The sequence below is a fragment of the Microcebus murinus genome, chromosome 13, assembly GCF_040939455.1.
Source record: "Microcebus murinus isolate Inina chromosome 13, M.murinus_Inina_mat1.0, whole genome shotgun sequence".
Classification (NCBI taxonomy): Eukaryota; Metazoa; Chordata; class Mammalia; order Primates; family Cheirogaleidae; genus Microcebus; species Microcebus murinus.
This window is the reverse complement of record NC_134116.1, coordinates 3598392-3617305: the sequence shown is the minus strand read 5'-3', so window position 1 is coordinate 3617305 and position 18914 is coordinate 3598392. Positions and strand designations below refer to the sequence as shown.

Here is an 18914-nt window from a genome sequence, read left to right as displayed (position 1 = left end):
GAAGCCGAGACCAGTGAGGGCCCGTCCCTTCCACACGCAGGTGCTGCCCTGTCTCGGGTTCCAGGCGTCACATTCCTTCTGCCCAACGTTGAACCAGACGGATCCGAGAAGGACTAAGGGCAGTTCTCACAGGCCAAAGCCCAGGAGGAAGAGAAAACTCGAGGACTGGGAAAGGAAGGTGAAAGAACCCAAGGACAGCACATAATGGGGCGATGCCACCATCTGGGGGACGGACACGCTTCAAGGTCTGACTCCGGGGGGAGAGTGCAACACACGTAACCTAGACATTTGCACCCCATAATATGCTGAAACAAAAGAAAAGAACCCAGAGACACACGGCGAGAGGAAATTACATGAGCTAGAGCTGTGGCCGGTGACTGGTCCGTGGCCTTTAGGAAACGGGCCAGGCTTCAGCACCTGAGTCTGCACCACACCCACAACACACTCATCCCCAGGCCGTGGAAAAATGGTCTCCGTGGAACTGGCCCCTGGTGCCAAAAAGGCTGGGGACCTCTGATATCTGCTAGAAGGTCAAAGTGCGCTTGCACCTGAAGCTGGGGGGCTGTGTAGAACGTGTCGCCACTCTCTGAAGAGGCTAAAGCAGGCGCCACTGCACGGGAGTGCGGGACACCAGAACTGGCACGCAGGCCCTCACCACCCGTGCGGCACTTCCTTTGATGGAATACATCGTCAAACCTAAGATCAAGCCAACTTCCTCTCCCAGCTGGGCTCCCACAACCCCCCAAAACTCTTGCTGTTTTAGTCTTTTCTCTACACAGCAATGGGATTTGCAAATGCAAAATATATCGTGTCATTTCCTCATTAGTACCCCTTGATGATCGATCATTTCTCTTAGTGCAAATCCCAAACCCTCCAGGGCTTTTAGTGGCATGCCTGGATTAGCTCCCGCCTTTCCCTCCAGACTCGCCTCCGTCCTCCATATCCCCAGGTCCTCTGCCGTCTCCTGCCATGGACACCACCTCTCCGACCGCACCACTGATGCCCTTCTTGTTCTCCTCGTGCTTAAAGTGTGTGTTAAAGCACTTACGGAAACGCAGCGCCCTTCCCAACCCTCTGTTGATTCAGGCCGCACTGCTCTATCCATGCACCAGCTTGCGCTTTATTGTTTCACAGTGACCATCACAGACAGACATAAGCCAATCGTTCCCTTACGGTTCACTACAGTTTTCTCTTCCCTTCTGCACTGGAGGCTCCACTAAGGCGCAGTCTTGCTCGGTCCTTCCCTTCTGAGACATGTTCACATCTGTAATAGGCCGACTTCACTGCCCGGTCCTTCCAAATCCCTGTGTCCCCAGCAACTGAGACGGCAGCACAGGTCCTGCACATAGCAGGAGATTAAAGATATTCATAGACTTAATGATGGAACAGTGGGCAGGAATAGCATATATGTTCTAAATATTGGCTGAATAAAAGAAAATTAAAAAGTGACTTAAGATTTTAGTGTACATCTTTTGACTCTCAGAGCTTATAATGGATACAGTACTTGGAATCTTCCCTTCTCTCCTTCCTTCCTTCCTTTCTTTTCTAAAATTTCATTAAACAAAACTATTAAAAAGTCTAAGTTATCATAGGGGAATGTTGGCACTCACATATTTTATTTGCTCTTTCTTGTCACTGGGAGATAATGTAGATCAACGCATTTCAAACATTTTCTTTTTCAGTCACTCTTTCTACAGTTATTCAATAAATACCAGAGGCAACCACCAGGTTTCAGGTCCACAAGGCCAGTCTCCTAACAGTACCTACAAGGTGCAGAACTTTCTGTGTATAAGGCTTATAAGCAAAAGAGAAATCTTATTGTAGAATCTTACAGTAATGTGTGTGTGATCGCCATACACGGAAATTATACAATCAGATTCCATCAAAAGATAGAAGAAAGTGTCTAAGGACAAAACTGCCCCCAAGATGGTTTGGTAGAAGCGATTTATCTTCTGACCAGTTGTTGGTGAGGGACCCTCATGAAGCTCTTGCATTACGGCTTGGAGAATTCAATCCCTGCACTTAATCCACCTTGTGTCCTGTGCAGATTTCCCTTTCCTAATAAATAAGCTTCCTCACACTCTTCCTCCATAGATACTACACTTCCTTCTCATGGCCTTTCTAACAGCTTCTTTGAAGTCTTTGTTCCTCAAGCTGTAGATAACTGGGTTCAGCAGTGGAGTGACCACGGTGTAGAAGACAGAAATGACCTTGTTGGCTTCAGGTGACTGGTGGACTTCAGGGTGCACATACATGGAGATCATAGTCCCATAGTAGATAGTGACGACAGCCAGATGGGAACCACAGGTGGAAAAGGTCTTCGTCCGGCCAGAGGCAGAAGGGATTCTCAATATGGAGGACACGATGAGAACATAGGACACCAGTGTCAGAAAAAAACAAATACACAGCACAGCAACTGACAGGATAAAGATGGCCATCTCGGTAGCATAAACGTCAGAACATGAGAGCTGCATGAGTGGAGGCAGATCGCAGAAGAAATGGTTGATCCGGTTGGGCCCACAGAAGTCCAACTTAGAAATCATCAGGGAAGGCAGAAGGCCTGTGCCGACTCCTGTCAGCCAGGAGATTGCCACCAGCTTGGTGCAGACGTCAGGACTCATGAGGAAGGAGTAGCGGAGCGGGCTGCAGATGGCCAGATACCGGTCATAGGCCATCGCGGCCAGGAGAAAGCACTCGGTGGCCCCGAAGAACACAAAGAAGTAGAGCTGTGCCATACAGGCGGAGAAGGAGATGGCCTGTCCCCAGGACAGCAGGTTGGCCAGGAGAAGAGGCACAGTGGTGGATGTGTACCAGATCTCCAGAAACGAGAGATGCTTGAGGAACGTGTACATCGGTGACTGCAGTCGCGCGTCCTGGCTCACCGCTGAGATGATGACAACATTCCCTGCGATGGTGAGGAAGTAGACGAGCAGGAAAACGGCAAAGAGCAAGGTCTGCCACTCAAGAAGGTTCTGGAATCCTAACAGCTGAAACTCAGTCACAGTGGACACATTTTGGGGCTGCATTGCCTGTGGCGGGGGTGTGAGGGGAGAAAAATATTTAGGAAAAGCGCAGTATGCAAGGCATGGAAATACTACTATCCATGTTTGCGATTTCAAAGATCAGTTTTATGATAGTTTAGATCCTTGTCTACAGCTTTTTAGGGGGACGAATATATAATTCCATCTGTTTTCTCTTCTGTTTTTATTATTTTTAATAGGCACATAATTGTATGTATGTATGGGCATCGTGTGTTATTTCAACACATGTGCAATGTGTAATGATCAAATCAGGGTCATTAGTGTTTCCATCACCTCAAACATTAATCATTTCTTTGTGTTGGGAACATGTAAAATCCACTCTTCTAGCTATTTGAAAATACACACTAAACCATTGTTACTATAGTCACTCTCTAGAGCTGTAGAGCACTAGAACTTATTCCTCCTGTCTAGCTGTACTTCTGTATCCATGAACCAACCTTCGGCCATCTCTCCTCTATAAGGATGCCTTCTGAAATCACAAACTGAACGTGAATATTAGATCTTGGCAAGACATGGAGCAAGTCCCAGTCATTTGGGTTCTCTGAAATCTTGACATCTCAGACCCAAAGACAGGCAAAAAAGGACTCTGTCTAGTACAGCCAAAATGTTCTCACCACACAAAAAAGGAAAAGAAGACAGAACATTTTAACTATTAATATTTGAGGTGATGGAAATGTCAATTAGATTGATTGTGATGATTATTTCACATGCACACATGCATCAGAACACCAAGCTCTACCCCTCAAACATACAGTATGCAATTTTTCTTTGTCAATTAGATAATGTTTTACCAATTAAAACTGGTTAAAAAAACACAGGAACTAACAATAACAACAAATTATTTTAAAAGAATCATGCATACATTGAGGCAAATGTCTCCCTTTGTTCATGTGTGGGCTTTGTGTAAAAAAGACAGACAGACACAACATATCTTCTATGACGCCTCGGGGAAGTTTATTCATTCTACACTCAAACAATATGTATTGATGCCCTGGTGTGTGTGTTGTGTGTGTATGTGTGTGTGAGAGAGAGAGAGAAAGAATAGAGATACTATATCTATATAGTATAGATGTATTAATCCTATAATATAGATGTATTAATCCTATAATATAGATGTATTAACCCTATATAGTATCAATATATTAAGCCTGTAATATAGATGTATTAACCCTATAATATAGATGTATTAATCCTATATAGTATAGATATATTAACCCTATAATATAGATGTATTCACCCTATAATATAGATGTATTCACCCTATAATATAGATGTATTCACCCTATAATATAGATGTATTCACCCTATAATATAGATGTGTTAACCCTGTGCGGAGTTAATCTGTATCTCGCCCCACCGGTTACCTTGCCTGCCGTGGGATACCAGACTTGAGCTTGGCCACTGCGCTCCCTCCCTCTTTTCTTTCAGGTAATTCGTTACCTATGGTGATTCTGGACAAAGCCAACATGCACCTGCCACGCAGGAGCGTCCGTTCCATTGAGGGGTAAGACACGACACACGGTGTTGCCACTTTGAAACTCACATAATAAACGCCAGCCCTTAGTGCTGAGGAGCAATCGTTTCACACTTGCCTCACCTCTGTGCTCTTCCAGTCTCCTAAGGGACTATTTCGTTTATGCTCCTCCCTTTTCAAACTTCCAACACATGCTGTTCTATTCTATCTGAACCCTCAACCGGGACGCATTTTACTGAAAAAACTGAAATCCTCCAAAGACAATATCTGCAAGCTCGGCCACCAAATTCTCCGGACTGCCACCTTTTGTTCCCGTGCGACCTCCCGCCTCTCCCTCTGAATAAGCGGCCGGGCGGGCCAGGCGGAGCCCGCGTAAGTGCCGCTCCGGCCCGCACACTGGAAGGCGTCGCGGGTGAAAGAGGCCAGACGTGCCCCTCTGAAAGCCTAAAGACGCTGAGCCGAGGAGGCTGGGATGCGGGGCGGCCGGCGCCCTCCGCTTTCCTGACGCGGACAGCGGCTCTGCAGGGCGCGGGCCGCCCGCCCCTCCCGCCCCTCCCGCCCCAGACGGCTCCCGCCCGCCCCGCCCCAGACGGCTCCCGCCCGCCCCGCCCCAGACGGCTCCCGTCCGCCCCGCCCCAGACGGGCTGCCGCCCGCCCCGCCCCAGACGGGCTCCCGCCCGCCCCGCCCCAGACGGCTGCCGCCCGCCCCCGCCGCAGACCGGCTCCCGCCCCTCCCGCCCCAGACGGCCTCCCGCCCGCCCCGCCCCAGACGGCTCCCGCCCGCCCCGCCCCAGACCGGCTGCCGCCCGCCCCGCCCCAGACGGGCTCCCGCCCGCCCCGCCCCAGACGGGCTCCCGCCCGCCCCGCCCCAGACGGCTCCCGCCCCTCCCGCCCCAGACGGCCTCCCGCCCGCCCCGCCCCAGATGGCTGCCGCCCGCCCCCGCCGCAGAACGGCTCCCGCCCCGCCCCGCCCCGCAGCAGACGGGCTGCCACAGCCGCCCGCAGACGGGTTCCCGCCCACCCCGCCCCAGACGGGCTCCCGCCCCGCCGCCCGCAGATGGGCTCCCGCAGCCGCCCCAGACGGGCTCCCGCAGCCGCCCGCCTAGCGCGGGCCCGCTCTGCCCACGGCCCTGCCGTCCGCAGCTCGCCACCTTTCGAGAGCCTGGTGACGCCCTTCTGGCTCGCTGTCGTGTCACTGTGGGCTGAGTGACGCTGTCTGTCCGAGCGCCGCGCGAGCAAGGCCTGGACGCCGCTGCCTCGGAGAGCTTCCCAAGGAGACGCGTCCCCAGGGGTGCGAGGGGCTGGCAGGTGCGAACACACGCGTGGTTTTCTCTTGGTCATCCGTGCTTCCATACAGAAACCTGTCCCAGCAACGGACTTATGAGGGTGGAGAAAAGAAAGGTTTTCTCTCCCTTTCACAGATGTTACGTCCTCTCCGTCCCAAGTCCCCGCCCCTTCCCTGCCAGCCCGTCTCCTCAGCCGCCCACAGGCTGGTTTGGCTCCCTTTGAAAAAGACAAGACAGACAACAGTCTGGATGCTCTTCCCTTCTCCAAATGCTGCCCCACTTGTCCGCTCCCTCCTGCGGACCCCTGCCCCTCCGGGCGCCGTCTCTCCGGGCCCGTTCCTTGCGCACTTGAGTCCACCGCAATCAGGGTGTTTCTCTCACCACTGCCCCAAAGCGCTCTGCCGTGGCCTCACCGCTCCCAGCCACCGTCCTGTTCCTGGTCACCTCGGTCTGTCCGCAGCACTGCCAAGGTGGTCCCGCCCTCTTCCCGGGTCCACTCTTGTCCCTGGACGTCCACGACGACGTGCTCTCTGCCTTCAGCCGCAGCCCTGGCTTCTCACACTCGGGCAGCCCCAGCTGAGCACCTCTGAGCCTCCCTCGTGTGCTTCATGGTTTCAGGCAGTCTCTGGACTTTCAGTGTCATCCCTGTGCTGCCTACGCTCACATTCACGTCTCAAGCTTGACTCTAAGCCTTGCGTAAACACCTGCCCTGTTCCACGTGCGCACGCCCACGTCTAATCCGCACGCGCAATTTAACGCGGCCCAACCTGCCCCAAGAGTGTTCCTGACTCACCCACCACCTCCCTCAGCGCAGTCTTTCCCGGGTCACTAAGGGGCACTCCGCCCCTCCACTTGCTTGGGCTCGGAACCTTGAATTTGACTCTCGTCCCTCTCCGCCCCAATATCGGATTTATTTTTCAGAAAAATCAGCGGGCTCTACCTGAAAATATATCCAGAATCTGATTTGATCACCATTCACCACAGCAGCGCTTATTTCCCGTGAAAAAATGCCACTGCCTCTCACCCAGATTGTCACAGTGGTCTCCTTGCAGCCCTTCCGTGTCCACCCTGCCCTGCTCAATACAGCAGCCAAGGTGAGATTGTTAAAGCACACAACAGCTCACACGGGGACACAGATGTGCTGTGGATCGTTCCTTGAGGGAATAAAACACTGTGACTGAACAGTCAGCACATTCACCTCTGCCGATGGTCACCAAATAGGAATCAACTGTCTGCTCTCTTGTGTTTCTGTTTTTCATCTCTGTAGTGACCTCTTTTGGCTGTGCACTGTGTTCTCTTCTCACGCTGGGGCAAAATTCCTGGGACTGTGATCTTTAAGTACCTAGGAATGTTTATGTCAGGTGAAAAAGGTGCCTTAACAAGATGTTTGCGCTTGCCACCAGGAGCACGGTACTGGACGTGTGGTACGTACTGAACTGCATAGTACTTGTGATTTCCTAAATAAAGCTTAAGGGAACAGGCCAAAGCCTCGACAGTTTACCTGGCCCTACTTGTTCTCTCCTCCCACCTGCCCTCTGCTTCCCTCCTCGTCCACTCTGTGCACAGCCCTCGGTTTCCTTAGAGTTCTGCCGACTACCCTGGACTTGCCTTCTATCCTTCAATCCTGCTTCATTCCGCTTCCTGCAATACTGTCCCCGAGCGTTCCTGGTGGCTCATTGCTCCTGTCCTTCTGGTCTGCTCAGATGCCACCTTCTCTGTGATGTCCACTGACTGCTCCTCTGCCTTTCCCACAGCTTCTGACACAGGTTCGCGACAAAAGTGTATGCATGTCTTGCTGTGAAGGCAGAATATTCCCGAAGTTCTAGCTTGAAAAAAACATTGAATGAACAACTGAGGGATACTAGAAAATTGTTACGTAAGCCACATAGATGGACATGCTCAGAAAGAGGGAGATGCATTGGAGGATTTCTTGAGACACGGCTCTGCTCAAATTCTCTTAGTAAATAACAATGCCATCTTGGAATTTTTTTCTCTTGGCTTTCACTCAGTTTTTGTGGTAAGACTATTACCATGCAATCCAATTTAAAATGGAGAGTGAATCCGTAAGAAATAATTCAAACATGGGGAACAACGAGGGCTAGGTTTGGGAGGCCAGAAGGAAAGCAAAATAGCATTGCATTGTTTACAGAGCATGTGGATCGATTTCCTAGTTATCTGAAGTATCCCACACAAGACACATTCAAATGCACCAGGAAACTGAACTTTTTAAATCAACATTTATTCCTTAAATACCTTCAGTAATGAGGAGCCCACCACTTCTTGAAACATTGCTTATTTCACAATGCTAAAATTACCTTAATTATAAGGAGCTGTAAAAAAATAAAAAACAACAATAAAAAAAAAAGAAAAGGAAAAAAATATCTGCCTCCCAAAATACTGAGTTGGCTTTAGTGCTAGGGCAACTAGTGTACCCTCAGACAGATGTAACGTTGTAGTTTTCTTTGAAATTATATGAAAATAAACATAATCAAGAATGTTATTTTTCTCAGATACAACATTACCTAAAGTATACTAAATGGCTTTTTTACTTCTCAAGAACTCTTTCTTGGTTACATTTTTATTGTTACAGTTTTATATGCTACTGAATTTAAGCAAGATCTATTGAAGTCAGTATAATTTTGGAATCCAACATCCACAACCACAACAACCCAAACAAGAAAATTTATGTCATTTGACACTAAAACACACACCATGTTGATTCCCTTCTGGGAAAATCTGCACTTACTGCACTAGCCTCCCCTACCTGTGCCTCCAGTGACTGCCTTCCCTCCTCTGGCCCTCATTCAGATGTGCTTTCATTGTGAGATCTGGAATGTGCCGTCTTTGCCGGGGTTTGACACTGGGTGAGGCAGGCTTCTTTCAGTAACCCTGAGTTTCTTGGGGACCTAGCTCTTCTGAGAATCCTCTTCCCCAAGTATTCTGTAATTTGCCAATCAAGTTAGTAAACAGTGAAATCAACCTCCTGAGATTTTGACTCTACCTGTTGAGGCCTAGATGTTGATAAAACACTCAGAATAGATGCTATTCTTACATTCTTTTTGAAATAGAATTTAACAATTTAACTTAGGAAAGGTACCAATAATGTTGAACCCAAAATTGAATCAAATAAAAAGGTGTTTCACTAACACCATCAGGCAATTAGCGAGTGAACTATTCTGACCATTGAATATAAAATAGCTGCTTTTTGTTGAATGGTATTAATAGTTTTCCACCACACTTTAATTACAGATGTGGCCAAATGGAAAAAAAACTTATGCCTGCAAATTAATTTATTCAATTAAAGCAATCTGTACCAAAGCTCTTTCTAAGTGTGCATCTGTTAATTTAACAAAGGAAATGCAATATATGAATTGATCTGAGAGGCTTAGTTTGAGTTTTAGAAGACATATTGAAAAATACAAGATTCTCAACCCATTCCTAATGTAGCAGGACTTTTTTAAAAGTCCCAGTATACAGAAGTATGTCTAATTAAGAAGAGCTAATTTATTATTTCTAATTAAATTTGTATCTTCTAGTTTAAAATAAACTATTAAAAGATTAAATAAATGGATGAATAGGAACAAACAATCACTTACTTTTTCCTTTGATTCCCTTATTTAACAAATATGCACACAGCACCTACTATGCGTCTGGGGCTCTTTCAGGCATTAGGGTCCATCACTGAATCACATGGCGCTGCAGTCTGATGGGGTAGGCTAGCATTTATTGTCGACTGATGTTGAATTTAACTAATCTGCATTTTTCAAAATAATATGATTCATGTGTATAGTTTTTAGAAAACTTGGAGAAGGAAAAACAATACAGACAAAATTATATCTTTTTAAATACCCACAGTATGGTCTTCCAGAGTTGGGAACCTTGTGTCTCAACTTCCAAATTTTTGTGTGTCCCACATATGGGCTAGTACAGTTGGGTTACTCTTATACAGCCTGCATCTTGGCTTTTTTTGTAGTTATTAAGACTTTTATGGTTAACTTCTATCATAACTTTTTCTCCTCCTGTTACATTTTAGGAAAAAAATAAATAAAAATCGAATTTTGGATTGCATCATAGTCTATTGTTTGGGGAGGGCTTTTCATGTCTTATCCCAAATCTGGATCTTGTAGTATCTCTCTCCACTCTTGCAGAGAGAGGCATGCTAGAGTCTGCAAAGCGATTATGTACCCACTGTCTCTGACAGCTGCAGAAATGAAATAACAGAACTTCTGCACACATCAGCAACAGCTGAAGAAATGCCCAGGGCGTGTGCTCAGACCTACAAATCCTTCGCGGCCTACACGTGAGGGAGAGCCAGCCAGAAGGAACCTGGAACATAAGCAGCGAATACAGCCCCCGCCAGAAGGTGTCTGGCTCGACCAGCCAGCCTGGGCTTCCTGTAGGGGCAGGTCACGGCAGCAGGGGGTGGTGTCAGGAAGCCACGCTCTGCTCTTCAGCCTTATTGTGACAGGGGTGCACATCTCCTTTGAGCATTTATGTAGTTGGAGTCCCAGCGCTAAGGGCTGTATTATATGCACCGCTTTATCTCACCTTCACACTAGGTCTGCATGTTGGCTGATAATTTACAAGTAAGGAAGCTGAGCCCAGAAGGTGGGTGATGGGCCCAGGTCACCCAGCTCGAGGCTGCTGCGGCACTGTGAGTCCCACACCGAATCTCTGGATGCAGAGGCCGGGTTTGCCAACACAACTCTCTGCCGTTCCTGTAGCGCCAGAGTGGTGGAGCTCTGCCTTACCAAACACAAGTGTGCGCAAAATAATGACAGAGAAGCTATTTTTATTTAAAGCCGTAGAAGTCTCACACAGCGCGGGGACAGAGCTGCCTTTAAGGTCTGTGCTTGAGAAGCTCCGAGACAATGTGGTACTTGGTGAATGGAGGACGTCCTGCGGTTTCAGAATCGTGCCAAGAGCAAAGTAATGAAGAAGTAGAGGCATTTCATCTGATTTAGAGAAGACAAGAGAGGATATATATCAATCACCTTATACGCAGAATTAAGTGGTTTTACAAGAGGAAATAATATTGTTCTGTTTCACCATAAAAATAGAAACGCCATTAATAGATGACGGCTTTAGGAAAATATATTTTGATTCAATAAAGGAAGAACATCTAAAACTCAGGCTCGAAGTTGTTTGGAATATTATCACTTGGTTAGATTATACAAGGGAGTAATCATTTAATAGATGGGGTAGATATCCAAATGTTTTCTAAAGTTTAATTCAATGATTTCATAAGCAAAAATTATTTTGAACTAACCTAAGGGCGTAACTTATTGAGAAAATCTAAATTCAATTTTTTCAGTATAGGTACTGCCTCTGCCTGTGGATTTTCCAAGATGCATTAGTCAAGGCTTTCCTTCCGAAAAGCTACCACCTCCTTCGAAACCCACCCAAAGACTATGTCATTGCTTACCTACGGGGGATTTGATATGTGATGGGCACAGTCATCTCTAGGCTCCAGGAATTCTAAGTCCAGCCATCTAAAAGGTTGGAGGAGTTATCTTAAAATACAATATATTTATTTTAAATTTCTTGTAAAGTAAGAACAGAGATTACCCAAACCTTATATCTCATCTCTTGTTGTGCTCTCCACGTATTTATATGGTGTGATGGGGTCATTTTGAATGATGCTTTGCATTATATTTCTAGCAAAGTGATAGGGTGACATTGTATTTTTTTAGAATTTCTTAATATCCAAGGGCCATCTTGGCAATATGGTCAATTTTAATTTGGAACAACTGCGTGGAATCAAGTAACTGTATAAAACTGGTGAATTATTTGAAGCAGGCAGCCTCCGAATATAAATAACCAATCTAGGAATCAATAGTTATTCTTCTCAAGTCAGCCACGTCTTAAATTTAGCAGGCAATTTGTTGCTTTCTTCATCAGCCTCCTGGCACACAATGAGGGAGAAAGCCCTCACTTCAGAACATTTCTACCTTGAACACACAACGGAGATGAGGAGGCTTCAGAACAATTAGACAAATGCACAAAATACTTCCCCAAAGATCTGTGCTTCCTTTCCTTTCCCCCCGGTGAAGGTGTGAGTGGAGAGCTGAGCGTTGGGATGAGCGTGTCTCGTGTGCGTGTGGGGTTGCAGACCCTCCATGGATGATGCCCCACACAAGTCTCATGAGAGGCCCCACTTCCCCGACAGGGTTAGTTAGAGAGGCCTGCACAGCTCACCAGGTCACGGTGTTTGAAGGCAGGTCGATTTCAGCCTCGAATCCGTCGTCTGTCACCTTAATGCACTGCTTTCAGGACAGTCAGGGAAATTGCAGGGGCTGTCCTAGTGGAGTCAGGCTCAAAGGGGCGCCGAAGGAAATGAGAAAATGCTAGTTCTGAGAACGATGAGAGGCTTCTGGCCCTGCCAGGTAACTCCCGAGCTCCCAAGAGAGACAAGTGAGGAGAGGCCTGGCAACTGAATGGACGAGAACTCCCACCACTACCTAAGTTGCCAGGCAGGGCCAGGGCAGGGGTTGGGGAAGCCCTCTGCGGAGGGCTGGGAGAGAGCTGGGGTGTAGCAACCTGGGCTGATGCTTCTTACCGACGCGTTCACCTGGAAGATCTGCTTGTAAGGTAAGTTTTACTTAAATGATATTTTAAAAAATTTACTTCTGAAAGGCCTAGCTCAAATCATATTATCTTCTTTACTACTTTGAAAAATGCGTTCATTTTTTTTTAAACTTTAACTTGAAGTTAAGTGTTGTAATTTTTGAGTGCTTCTCCTCTTGCTGTTTCCACCATTGAGAATCTCCCCACTTCAGATATCGTCACGAGTTTTTTCCTGATTTTCCTGGTACCCTGCCATCATTTAATCCAATAAACACACCCCTTATCTTTGTTTAACTCTCATATAAAGCAGAAAACATCCTCTTTTGTGACTCTCACATCTTCCCTCTTGTGCTATAGTGGTGTGTCTGTAGAAGGCGACCCTCGCGATCTCAGACGCGCTTAGCGGGAGCATGTCATATGAAGGCGCTACGCGGCAATGCACGTGCTTGACCAAATCCATGTGTAGCAATGGCACAGTATGAAGCACCAGGTCTATACGAGGCCACTCGGGGATGTGGGGAAATAATGCCTCTGTGCCTTTCTCCTGTGGCATTTTACATAGAATCGAGATAGAACAGGGGTGCTGAGATTTCACTGCAAACTCACTGGAGAACCGTTCAGAGGCCTTCCTGGAAGGAGTGGCAGAGAAGCCTAGGGTGCCTGTCCTCACATTTATCACACAGGAAATGGAATCCACACAAATGCAGTTGAGTCCGGGCTGCCTCTAGAAGTTGGCAGAAACTCCCATAACGTTACTGTCCCCTCCCACCCACCCCCGGCCACGGAACAGCGTCCCTCTGGGTGGACGGAGCCTGCAATTCACAGGGGTCCACAGGGCTTCATGCTGACAACCACTGGGAAAGAGAGCAGCAGGGTCTAAACCTCACATCCAGCGACGATGATTGTGAACGCCTGTCACTGTTGCCCATTGTCTGCCCATAAAAATTAAACTTTTTGGCACAGCATGCAAACCTAGCCGTTCTCTGTTCTCCCCCAGTTGCCACCTAAGTAGGAGCCACGTGAAACTGTGGGTGGTTCTAAGACATCAGTCTTTCATCACTTTGCACATGCAGTTTTCTCTGACCGTATTCCGTCAGAACTGCAGAGGCAGGCCGGGAGTCTCAGGCCTCCTGGGGACTGAGTTCCAACAGAAGTTCTTGGTGAACTTTCCGAGACCTCTCCCCGCGGCGCTTGCACGCGGTGTCTCCTTTCCGTTGTTCCCTGGTACTTGTATCCGGTACTATGTGTCCCCTCCATGTTGTTATTTCGTCCATGTGCTACTTATTTCCTTCAGCAGGACACGAGCTCTGTGTCTGTAGCCCCATGCCTGGGGCTTGGCTCCTACACTTGCCCACTGAACAAGTAAACAGGCACCTGTGACCAGCCTGCAGAGCACGCCAGGAGCGTCCCCAACACCAGAGCTAGAACGACAGGCAGGATCCGTTCATTGTGTTGCTCAGGTCTCAAATTCTCACTTCTGAAATACAGATGGGTCTATGCCACTTCCTCCAGAGAGTGCAAATCTCACGTGGGACATCGTATTATTTATTTATTACAGAATCCATACTGAGCCCTTACTCTGTGCAGGCCTAGAGTGAAGAGACTTTGGAATTAAAACATTAACAGGAAACATTCTTATCCCCGAATCAGTCAAATTATGCAAAAAAGTAAGCCACTGTTTAAATATAATATTATTACGTAAATGTACCTTTGTTAAAATGCATATGTGCTGCTTGGACCCCTGCGCATAGAAGGCAGGCCAGGGCCAGAATTCATTTCTCTGTGCTAATTCCTTGTGGGCCTCTCGGTCCGCCCCCACCAGCACTAGTCAGCAGGAGCTGTCTCTGCTTGCCGCCTTCTCTCTGAGTCCCTTCCATGGAAGCACAGAGCCGCACTGGGTGCCAGTGTCCCTTCCCCGGGCAGGGAAAACTGAGGCTGTGCCCATGGGGGTAGCTCAACCTTACTTCAATATAGGCTCTGGGGAAGAAAGAAAAAATAAAATCGCAGGGTATACTCCTCACACGCATCAACAGCAGGATGGCTACTATCGAAAAAACAGAAAATCACAAGAGTTGGAGAGGATGTGGAGAAATTGGAATCCTGTGCACCGTTGGTGGGAATACAAAATAGTACAGCAACTGTGAAAAATAGTGTGGAGATTCCTCAATAAGTTAAAAGCAGAATTTCCTCGTGGTCCAGCAACTCCACTCTGCCTACGTGCCCAGATGAGTGGAAAGCGGGGTCCGGGACAGATACTTGTGCACCGTGTTCATAGCAGCTTTATTCCCAACAGCCGCCGGGATGTGGAAGCAACCCGAGTGCCCATCAGGAATGGACAAGCAGAGTGTGGTATACACACACAATAAAATTGTATTCAGTCTTAGAAAAGGAGGACGTTCTAGAATATGCTACAACATGGATCTAGCTTGAGAGCATGACACTAATTGAAATGCCAGTTATAAAAAGACAGATGCTGCATGACTCCACTTACGGGAGGTGCCTAGAGTAGTCGGGACCATGGCACAGAAAGTAGAATGCTGGTTGCCAGGGCCTGGAGGGAGGAGAAAGTGGGGAGCTTTCCTCTGAGGTGCACAGAGTTTCGGTCCTGCTGGACGGAAGGAGTTCTGGAGATGGCTGCACAACACTACCCGTGCACTCAACACCACTGACTCGCACACCTAAAAATGGCTAAGATGGTAACTTTTTTGTTATGTGTATTTTAGCACAACTTTGAAAAAGGGAGAAGAAATGAAGGGTGCAATTGCTTAAGTGAAAACAGTTTTTAATAAAACCACAAGCAGGAAGGAAACTGCTGAGTCAGGGGCTGTTGCGCCTGAGGTTTGCACTGACTTTATTCTCTGTTGTGAACTGGGCTGAGTTGGGGTTTGGGGGCTGGGAGATTGTGAATCCACAAAGCTGAGGCGGAGAGTCTGGCCACAGAGAGCTGAGAACCTCTGTGAAAAGGGTTCGAGGAAAAGGTTTTAGGAGCTCAACGCCACGATGCCAAAGAGGTTAGGAACAGGAGCAGGTGGGAATGGTCAGAGGACAGCAGCTTCCATACTTCGACGCATTAACAGGATGTCAGAGAAGGCGGACGTGAATGGAGAGAGTATTAGAGAAGGAGGAGGGTGGTTAGCTAGAAGATTTGGAACTCTGCAACCTGTTAAAGAGCCAGAGGGTGGCTAAGAATTAAGGAGGGGAATGTATCAGAATGTTGTTGTATCAGCATAAATAAAAAGATTTCTTTATTCAGCCCTGAAAGAAAGATCACGAGAAAACACGAATTTAAGTTAGATCACCCCTATGAGACAAGAGAGTGCCGGGGCGGCACTGCCCACAGGATTTGTACCCTAGCACGGTGACATCTGGTTATAATCCTGTCTACTACCTACCTGCACGGATGTGCCGTTAGGGGATTTGGGTTTCTAAGAAGAATGTGCAGACCTCATCGCTAGTCTGCCAGCAGGAGACACAACAAGGCTAAGGCTGAGCAACTGTGGAACCAGCGAGGGAAGAAGTGAGCTCGCTCGCCCCACCACACCCTCCTGAACGCCACTGTGACCCCACAGCAGAAGGCACGCCTTTCCTCATCCTCCTAGGCACCGGGAGGTCGGAGTGCATGTGGCCCTGGTTATCAACTCGTCCACACGTGTGAGCAAATACATCGCTTTCCTGTGTCCCAAGAAAAATGCTGTAAAAATGCTCTAGCATTTGCCAGAGCTGTGGAGACCTAAAGCAAGATCATGTATGTAAAATGAAGAATAACATGGATCTCACATTTGACCTAGTATGATCCCCGCGGGATTGTCTCCTCCATTAGCTTCTGTGACAGACCGTACTGATTCTGTCGATTCGCTTTATTCATGCACCTAGTGTTTACTGTGTATGCGCTTGTGCCTGTCATCATTCAAGGTTCTGTTAATTCGGCAGCGAACAGAGAAAAACATCTCCTGGTCCTACTGTAGCTCACATTCTGACTCACTGTCCTTCGCTCATTCATTTTGCCATTTCCTTTTTTTCAATCAAATACATCTGCTATGTGTGGGGACTACATTGGGCAGGAAGTGCGTGCTAGCTCGTTTAACCCTCTGGGCAGCCGTCCTCGTGGCAGGTCAGAGGAGATGCAGCACACCAGGGCGGCGCAGCTTGTGTCAGGGCTCTCGGCAAGTGGCACAGCCTTTAGTCTGAAGCCAGGGTCTGTTTTTCTATTGCTAAGCCCTCTGCTCTTGCTTTTATTTTCCTAACGTCACGTCTTTCGTGTTTTGCTCCTACAGACGTGTTTGTTCTCAAAGAATCTATCCATCGTAACTATCCACTTTACCTTTATGCAGAAGGCCTCTCAGTCCTTTAGACTCTGGCCACACCAAAGCTCCAGGCTGAGACCCTGTCCTTGCAATAAAGACCCACACACCCCCAGGAGTCACAAGGACCTCAGTCATCAGCCCCACCTCTAAATGCAACCTTATCTGCTGCCCAGCACCCCCGCCTGTCTGGCCCTCTGCATGTCGTCTGGGTGTGTCCTGCTCCTCCCGCTTGTTAGGTCCAGAGCCAAGGGAGACACGCAGCCTCATGTGTAGCAAAATGCTGTTTATTTTGAGTATCTGGGTGCAGATGGGTGGAGGCAAAAGAGCGTCCACCAGAGCAAAGCGGAGAGCCTTGGGTTTTGTAGAGGGTGTTTCCAGGGGCAGTAAGTAAGTGGGCCAGAATAGCTGCTTGTGATCCATTCTTTGGCAAACACCCACCTTTGAGACCCCTGCTCCAGTCACATCCATTCTCAGCTCTGGGTCACCCTTGCCAGGAGAGCTGGGGAGGGATAAACTTCGTCTCTAATTGGTCTCTAGCAGGCAGGGTGGGGGAAGGAGTGCTGGCTGCAGCTGTCTGTTAGATCTACAAAGTCCCATCCGGGGACTTCCCAGGCTCCTGCAGCTGTTGTGTTACAAGCCTAAGTTTTGCATTCACCACACTCTGTCCTGTACACAGTCTTCGGTTCCCACCTGGAGCAAACCTCCACCGCTGGCGTCCACTCTGCCCCCTCTGCGCCCCGCTGTGCACAGCCTTGCAGAGCCCCTTCCTGCCAGCCGCTTTGGCTCACCCATCAGGTTTAGCTCAGAGACCCTCAGAAGTCTGACCTTGACCCTGCAGACTAGGTCACAGTCCTCTGATACCTCCCCGCAGGACTGGCCAGTGACCTATCTCCAGTTACTAGTTTGTGATTACGGGTTTGCATGATCACACGACCCCTCTCGCAGCTGATAGATCTCGAGGCTCCTTGTGAAATGGGGCCACATCTGTTTCCTCACCCTCCTGCGTTCAGTCCCCAGCGCAGGGCTGGGGACAGGCGCTACCAGCAGACAGGGATGTGTGCTGGAGAATGGACCCAACGATCGCCCACAGGCATGCCCCATGCTGAAAGCCAGCCACACTGAAATTATTTGGCTCAGGTGATGGGCACTGCCTGGACTCCTCTACTGTGTGGATGACCTTAATGACCTCCCTGTACTCATCCCGATTCGGCCTCCTCTCTGGGAATCTGACATCCCCTCTGAGCCATCCCCTCGCGGCTGTCTCAGCCCCCCACCCACAGATGCAGCATTGATAGGCTAAGCTTGGATCATTCCTTCTAATGAGTGCCTTGGTCTACAGCTTTGTCACCTCCAAGATATGCTTTGCGACAGTGATAACACACGTGTATTTGTTACAGGGCCGTCACTGAACTGGGCCGGATATGAATTTGAAGATTTAGAATCGATGCTGGGCTGCGCACCTGCTACTATTACACACACACCTGTGTGGTCACCCCCAGACAGGCGGCGTCTGGCTTCTTTCTTTCTCTATTTGTACATTTTAATGCTCTGGGCCTTAAATTTTATTTTATCTGATATTCTTTTTTATTCCTGTTCAAATGGTGTATATTTTATCATGAGAAATCTAGTATTTGAAAAGTTTTACATGAATCTCTTTTATAAAGCATAATTTATATATTAATTTTTTCTAGTTTTTTGTTTTATTTTATTTTGCTGAAACTGTATAACTTTTATTTATTTATTTATTTTTATTTCAGGATATTAGGAGGCTACAAACATTTTGGTCACAATTTATGTCTTTCCCTCCCGCGAGCGAGGATTAGAGGCGTGCCCTTCCCCTCTGTAATGTTCATCGTGAGCGAATTCGTGTGCAATAGAAAAAGTAGTTTGGAAAAAAGGAATTGTTTAAAAAATGATTATGCCCTATAAAAAATTTAAAAAGAATGATGATGCCATGCGAAGATTCTGCCCCACCCCCTTTTTTTATCCCAGCAAGTACCATATGGACCATGACTGGTGTAATAGTTCTAAAGGCATTCTCTATATGTTCAGTAGTTCTTCAACCAAATGCCAAATAAATATGTTCAGTAAACAGGGAAGGAAGGAGCTCGGAATCCCGAGCACCCACAGGACACTGGGAGACTGGAGGCTCCCTGGGGCTCAGGGCAGGCCCGGGTAGGGACGCGGCTTCCCGCCAGCGAGCAAGGTCAACGCCAAGGGCGTGCATCGCGTCCTCCGGGTC

The 18914-nt window shown here is 48.0% G+C and overlaps 1 protein-coding gene and 1 long non-coding RNA gene across 2 annotated transcripts; one reads left to right on the top strand and one right to left on the bottom strand.

Moving 5' to 3' along the window:
• Positions 1–1628: 1628 nt before the first annotated feature.
• On the bottom strand, positions 1629–5743 carry LOC105864414 (olfactory receptor 11L1). The gene is made up of 2 exons (XM_076009269.1): positions 5667–5743; positions 1629–3029 (listed from the first exon to the last, which is right to left on the bottom strand). Exon 2 carries the CDS (start codon positions 3024–3026, stop codon positions 2076–2078), a length of 951 nt encoding a protein of 316 aa, XP_075865384.1. The 5' UTR covers positions 3027–3029; positions 5667–5743; the 3' UTR covers positions 1629–2075.
• Positions 5546–10923, top strand: LOC109731335 (uncharacterized). The gene is made up of 3 exons (XR_012922406.1): positions 5546–5823; positions 6723–6895; positions 9950–10923. It is a non-coding gene; the product is annotated as an uncharacterized LOC109731335 (long non-coding RNA).
• The last annotated feature ends 7991 nt before the right edge of the window (positions 10924–18914 follow it).